Here is a 7449-nt window from a genome sequence, read left to right on the forward strand (position 1 = left end):
GTTATTTTGTGTGTTTGCTTTGTCGTTCTAGGTCCCTCGTGATTTTTGTAGGGTTACAGGACAGATGCCACCAGGTCTACCCCCCTTTTTTTTTTGTTTTGTTTTGTTTTGTTTTGTTTTCTTATTTTCTCTTATTTTCTTTTTCTTTTTCGGAAGGGGGGAGGGGGAGGCTGGCTCTCAGGTCTTCTCAGCAGCCACTGAGGACAGAAGTGGTTATGTGAGTGGCAGGGAACTGAGGGTGGAACTGACATCAGGGTGTGCCTTCAGTGAGGGCCCAAGATGCTCTGTGGCTGGCTGGACCTTGAGGGCGGATGTGGTGTCACACCAAACCTTTGCTGAGGGCAGAAACAACCCATCATTGGCTGGGAACCCAGGGCGGTAGTGTTGGTAGGGTGAACCTTCACTGAGGGCAGAAGCACTCCGTGATTGAGTGGGAACCGAGGGTGGAAGTGACATAAAGTGTGCCTTCAGTTAGGGCAGAAGCACTTTATGATTGGCTTGCAACCCAGGGCGGAAGCGATGGCAGGGCTTGCCTTCACTGAGGGTGGAAACCCTTGCTGATTGGTTGGGAACCTGAGGGCGGAAGAGACGTTTTGTCTGCCATAGTGACTTGCTGCCACTATGGGCGCAAGCTGTCGGGTGGGGCTGGGATGCCGAGGCGTGGTGCTGCAAGGAGGTTGGTCATTGGTGGTTGGTGCTGCCCCGGGGTGGGGCAGGCTGGGCTGGGCCAGGAGGCAGTGGGCAGTCGGGGTGCCATGTGGTCAACAGCTTCTGAGGAAATGGCCCTTGTGTGGGGCGGGGGTGACGAATTCAGAGGAACCTGGACAGGCTGCAGGTGAGGGCAGGCAGGAACCTTTTGAAGTGCAGTAGAGGGAAATGCCAAGCCTTACCCCTTGGGAGGGACAACTGTATTCACCAGCACTGGTGGTTATATGGCTGGGTGCAAAAGGTCTCTGGCGTTCAATCCAGATGGCAGCTGGTCACAGGCATCATTCTAGAAAGTTGCCTGGCAGAAAAGGACTTGGGGGTGTTGTGTTGGTCAACAGCTTGTTGAGCAGGAGCCAGCAGTATGCCCAGGAGGCCAAGATGGCCAGTAACATCCTGGCTTGTATCAGAAATAGCATGGCCAGCAGTACAACGGAAGTGATGGTCCGTCTGTACTTGGCACTGGTGAGACCACACCTTGAGTACTGTGCTCGGTGTTGGTCCCCCTCGTGTGATGGTTTTACCTTGCTAGGCAGCTGAACTCCACCACAACTGCTCTCTCAGAAGAGAAGGGGAAGAAGAAAAGGAAAGAAACAACTCACAGGTTGAGATAAGGACAATTTAACTCAAGGAAAAAATAATTATTCAGGAAAAGTTATTAATTACTTAGTTTGACTAAAGGGGAAAAATAAAAACAAGCAAAGGCTGTGTGGAAGTGCAGAGGAAAGAAATTACTCTCTGCTTCTCACAAACGAGCGATGCTTGACCACGTCCTTGAAGCAGGGCCTCAACACACTTGGCCGTTGTTCTGGAGGACAGATGTTTTCGCAACGAGAACCCACCCCTCCCCTCCCCTCCCTCTTTTTCTTTTTCCCATCTTGTATTGCCGAGTGTGACATCAGATGGTATGGAATATCTCTTTGGCTGGTTTAGGTCAGCTGCCCTGGTGATGTTCCTTCCTCACCTTTTGCCCACCCCTGCTTTCTAGCTCTGGGAGGTGTTAGAAGGAGTCCTGATGCTGTGCCAGTATTGCTTAGCAGCAAACACGATATCGGTGTGGTACCAGTGCTGTTCTAGCTACAAGTGCAGAACAGAGCACAGCACTGTATGGGCTGCTGCAGGGAAAGTTAACAGACCCAGTACACCTCACTACAATAAAGATAGTGAGTTTCTGGGAATACACTCGGAGAAGAGTAGCAAAGCTGGTGAGGGAACTAGAAAATGACATGAGGAACAGCTAAGGGAACTGGGATTTAAGTCTGGAAAGAAGGTGGCAGTGGGGAGGAGACATTGACCTCTACAGCTACTGAAAGGAGGTTGTAGCAAGGTGTTGGTCTCTTTTCTCAAGTGACAAGTGATAGGGTGTGAGGGAATGGCCTCAAGTTGTGCCAAGGGAGGTTTAGGTTGGACATCAAGAAGCATTTCTTCATGGAAGGGGTGGTTAGACATTAGAAACGGGAAGTGATAGAGTCCCCATCCTTAAAAGTATTTAAGAGACATAGCACTTAGGGATATGATTTAGTGGTAGCATTAGGTTGATGGTTGGACTTGATGGTCTTAAGGGTCTTTTCCAACATAAGTGATCAAAGTGGAGCAAGAATTCTTGTTGAGAATGGGGATTCAAATAACAAGTGCATTTTCGGGAACTGGCTCTATCCTTCATTGTAGGTGAAAGCAGCTCTGTGGGCCCTCCAAGGAGGCACCTCTGTAGTGATTGCAAATGGAATCCACCCAAAGAACTTAGGTCACGTCATTGCAGATTGTGGCAGGGAAGAAAGTTGGAACTTCTTTTTCAGAGGTAAACCTGCAGGTGAGTACAGAAGTAACGTGCATTGGGAGCTGTAGACATTTCCTGAAAGTTTAGGGTTGAAATTTGGCTACGCCTGCCTGTTCAACAAACGGGAAACTATGCTATGCTTGACAAATGGCTTTTGAAAGGTAATTTTTAGTGTTGGAAGGGAACATCTTGAATCCTCCGCTCGGGTTCCTTCTAGCTGATGACTTGCTGCATCAGACTTGCATTCAAAGAACTAAGTAGAATTTGTAGTGTTTTTAGTCTTAGAGGTTATCATCTATTATTGATGAATTCAGGGTGAAAACCTGCATGTAGAATGTACTGCTGAACTAAGATACTGTGTAGTTTTATCTTCATTGTAAGTTCTTTTTATGACTTGGTCTTTTGTTACTCTATGTAGGAATGTCTTCCTGCTTCTGTGTTGCTGTGACAATGTAACAATGGCCACAGAAAGTCAGACCAAAGATCTGTGATCCTAGCAGAACAGAAGGAGTGTAGAGTGCTACTTGTGACTTGCACTTTAAGACAAGCAAATGCCTTGGAGTATAAAAATACTTAATGGATTTATTGTAAAAATTGGCCATATCCTTTGAACCCCTGTAAACACTTTGCATCCATGGGTCACAGCAGTCATGAGCCTTAACTAGGTATTGTGTGTAAACTCTGGAGCTAGCACTATGTGAAGAACTGCTTCCCTAATTTTGTGTTTGTTTGTGGGCAGGAGGAGAGTTGAAGTTTGCTTCCTGCTAGCTTTTGATGCCCCTGCCTTCTGTATGGAAAGCACATGGGTGATCGATCTCTGTTCAACTTCTATGATATGAGACATCGTCTTTTTTTCTTAGTCCTTTTCTACAGAAACTGTTCCAAAAGTTTGGCAATCCCTGTTTCTCTTGGCTGAAATTGTTTTTATTCTACTGTGACCTTTTTAAGATGGGCAAAAATAAAATTTTGTGTAGCATCCAAGAGGCAAATGAACCTTCAGTTTATGAGATAGCAAGGCTAACTTTGAGTTTTGATTAGATTGGTGATGGTTTTTGTTGCCTTTCCTAGGCCTTTTCCAAAAGCTTAAACAGGTAAGTTGCTATTCGATGCTGATGAGCATTGATATTTTCATAGGATTATGTGTAGTACCAAGGCCTGGTTTCCCCTTTTGCCTGTTTTTGCCTTTTTTACAGACATCAATGAGATCCCCTCCAAGCCTTCTCTTCTCCAGGCTGAACAGTCCCAGCTCTCCTAGCCTGTCCTCATAGGAAAGGTGCTTCAGTCCCTTATCATCCTCGTGGCCCTCCATTGGACTCTTTCCAGTGTGTCCAGGTTTCTCTTGTACTGGGAGGCCCAGACCCTGCACTCCAGGTGTGGCCTCACCATTCCTGACTAGAGGGGGAGGATCACCTTTCTTGACCTGCTGGCAATATTTTATCTAATGTCACCCAGGGTACCATTAGCTGCTTTTGCAGCAAAGGCACATTGTTATTTCATGTTCAGGTTGGTGTCCACCAGGAAACTTAGCTCCTTTTCTGTCATTTTCATTTCTAGGAAAATGGGTGATGCCGGTTTTCACTTTGTCCTACTGCAGTAAATTTTGCATCAGTTATAAAGCTTTTCATCTTTTAGTCCCAGTTCTCAGACAACTACAAATATGGTGAACAGCAAAAGTAAATGTGAAACTTTTACTGCGACCCTTCCTCTACCATGGAATGTGGTTACTCCCATTCTTTCTTTGTCTGCTATCTTCCAAAACACAATTTAAATATTCAGGTAACTTTTTGTAAAATAAACTCTTATCTCCTTCCACGTGTCACTTTCTTTCAAAGAACAAGAAAATACAATCTACTTTATAAAGTATGACCTTCCTTTAAAAAGCTCTTTGAACACTCCTAAATTAAGTCTTATTAATCAAGTGTCCGCTAGTTCTTTTCTTACACTTCCCGCTATACCTCCTGTTATTTTCCTTAACATGGGAATTCCTGCTCTGGCAGTTTCTGTAGGACAGTTCTTCAGTAGAAGTCCAGGCATATTAGTCACAATTCAAGTCATCTGTTCTACAGACAATTTCAAGAGAGTTAAAAATGAAAACATAGCTTATCCATGAGCTACTGGGGAACTCCTTAGTGAATTGCTTCCTACACCTTTTGACGCATTACTTCTGTTTCAAAACTTGTTCTGTATCATTTCAGTTGGAGACAGATTCTTTGATATCCATGGTGAGAAAAAAAGGTACACGGTTGTTTAACAGTACTAGAAATGGGACAAACTTTGTCTTTGCGGATGTTACTTCATATGCAAATCATTTATATCATATTAAGTGTATATGTGATGGTAGGTGAAATCATTGTCAAATTTGCGCAGTTTTATTGTAGCTACTAAACTTGATGCTTTACATTGTTCATCTTAGGTAGGTTTCTTGCTGTGGTATGGGAAACAGCTGATTTTTTTTTTCCCGGTTTGACCCTTAGGTCACTTTTTCTTGAAACTAGACGGATAAATCTATCTTGAGCACATTTTTTTCTTTCTTCTAGGAAGATTGACACTTCCTTTGTTGAAACGTCTAAGTCTGTCTACATCAAAGCAGAACAGCTTAGCTATTGAGCTACGACAGATTGCAGCATCTTCACAGGGCAGCGTCGGCTGCATAATTCGGAGAACACAAATAGCAAAAGATCTAGAGTTGGAGCAAGTGACAGTGCCTGTTGGGGTCCTTCTTGTGATTTTTTTTTGAGTCCCATCCTGTCTGTCTTCCACAGGTACGTGAGAAGGGCGGAGAGATCTTTGATAACAAAAGTGTATTTCTATTGGCGAGTTATTGGAAGGCTGCAGGAAGTCTAGCCTCAAAAGACTTTTGCTTGTGTTCTTCTGAAATTAATTTTGTTGTCATCCCAATTTTTTTTTTCTACAGACACATTCTTGGGACTTGCTTCTGCAATGCTGAGCATTACTCAGGGTTGGTTTTTGATACCCAACATAGAGAAGGAGTTAGCTTACATTCAGGTGGTGCAGTTTCTGCATGTGTCTTATAAGGTAGGTTCCCTGCTTAACTTGCAACTTACAAGGTTCCTACCAATGAGCACTTTGCTGTCCATGCCAAATGCAGCTGAACTGCAGGCTACGATTCAACATCAAATGTTTAATATAGATTGTTAATAACAAATTGCAACTGTTAAGAATATATGCTAAAAAAAAAAAATAGCACAAAGTAGAAGTTCTAGGGTTTGAGTCTGTTAGAGCAGGTCCAGAGGAGGGCCACGAAGTTGATGAGGGCTGGAGGAGCTCTCCTATCAAGACAGGCTGAGAGAACAGGGGTTCACCCTAGAGAGGGCTCTGAGGAGACCTTACAGTGGCCCTCTAGTACCTAAAGCGGGCTTTGGGAAAGCTGGGGAGGGACTTTTTGTCAGGGAGTGTAGTGACAGGACAATGAGTAATGGCTTTAAACTAAAAAAGTGTAGATTTAGATTAGATAAAAGGAAGAAATCCTTTTCTTATGAGGGTGGTGAGGCACTGAAAAAGGCTGCCTGGGGAAGTTGTGGATGCCCCATCCCTGGAAGTGTTTAAGGCCAGGCTGGACGGGGGTTTGAGCAATCTGGTCTAGTGGGAGGTGTCGTAGAATCATGGAATGGTTTGGGCTGGAAAGGAACTTAAAGGTCATCAACCCCCCCCCCCCCCCACCTGCCATAGGCAAGGACACCTTCTGGTTATAAACATGAAATCAATGTGATAAAATAAAAGGCTTCTATTCTAGCCAGCACAACAAAAATGTTCTTCATAGGAAGAGCTTATTAGCTAATTCTGGCCAGGATGATGAGGGGTAAGAGCTCTTGTATCTGAAATAGTTTTATACAGCTACCGAATTTGAGCCAGAGACTATGCTCAGGGTTTCCTTTGGCTTACTCATTGCAGTCTCCCTTTGCCAGTAGTACCCTGAAGCTCAAGTTTGTTCCTGAAATGTTAAGATTACTTCATTTCTGGAGTTACTTGTTCTGACTTGGAAGAATTTCTTGGTGCTGTATATTAATACTGAGTAAGTCAGCGGAATTCAAAATCCTGTTCTTACTCTATTTTGCAGATGTTATCCTCACAGAGGAGTCAGATCGTTTTTTTTTTTTTTTAATTCCGTTCTGACAGGTGTCTGCTTTGGCCATAGCTAGTGGAAATGGCTTGCTACTCAAAGGAGGGAAAGATGCTGCATACAGCAATCAAATCCTTCATCGTCTGACCCAAGAAGCACTCTCCATTCATGGAGTCAAAGTTGCAGTGCAACTTGTAAGTGTCTAGAATTAAATCAACAACTTTTTAGCTGTGGCATGTATAAAAAGCACAGGCAGAGCTTGAGAATTCAGGCGATTGACTGTTTGTGTCACAACTTTTGCAGGTGAATACAAGAGAGGAAGTAGAAGATCTCTGCCGTTTGGATAAGCTGATAGATCTAATCATTCCACATGGTTCATCCCAGCTAGTCAGGAATATCCAGAAAGCTGCTAAGGGAATTCCAGTGATGGGACCTGGAAATAAGTTGCTTGCTACAACTACTTACAGACCACATACTTTCTAAAAACATAGCTACGAGGGCTAGGTGCAGTGTGTAGCTGTTTTCCCACTACTAGTGTTGTACTGTTTCCTAGCCAGATGTCTTTCTTGAAATGACATAATTGCTTTAAATAATTTAAAATGAACCCTGAACTAGGAGCATGTCATGATAGATAGCCAACGTAGCATTTCAGCTATTGTGCCTTATTGCTACTTCACCGATCTGCTGCCTCTGAATACTGAGGCTATATTTTTTTATGGCATAGACAATCCCTTTGGTTAAGTTTGAATCAGTTGTGGTTATGTCCCCTCCTAACTTTTAGCAGACCCTCGGCCTTCTCACTGTGGGGGGAAAAGAGAGAGCCTTGAAACTGCGTGAGCACTGTTTAGCAACGGCCAAAGCAGTGGTTTGTTTAAGGCACAAATCC

The 7449-nt window shown here is 43.9% G+C and overlaps 1 protein-coding gene across 1 annotated transcript; it reads left to right on the plus strand.

Moving 5' to 3' along the window:
* Positions 1–1086: 1086 nt before the first annotated feature.
* On the plus strand, positions 1087–7046 carry LOC311218114 (delta-1-pyrroline-5-carboxylate synthase-like; the record flags this gene model as incomplete). The annotated part of the gene is given in 7 exon segments (XM_084300601.1): positions 1087–1170; positions 1694–1759; positions 2374–2515; positions 5020–5210; positions 5212–5244; positions 6620–6757; positions 6867–7046. Coding segments are annotated over 7 exon segments (834 nt in total).
* Between the last annotated feature and the right edge of the window lie 403 nt (positions 7047–7449).

Source organism: Netta rufina, assembly GCF_964035555.1.
Source record: "Netta rufina genome assembly, chromosome: 23".
In the NCBI taxonomy this organism is placed as follows: domain Eukaryota; kingdom Metazoa; phylum Chordata; class Aves; order Anseriformes; family Anatidae; genus Netta; species Netta rufina.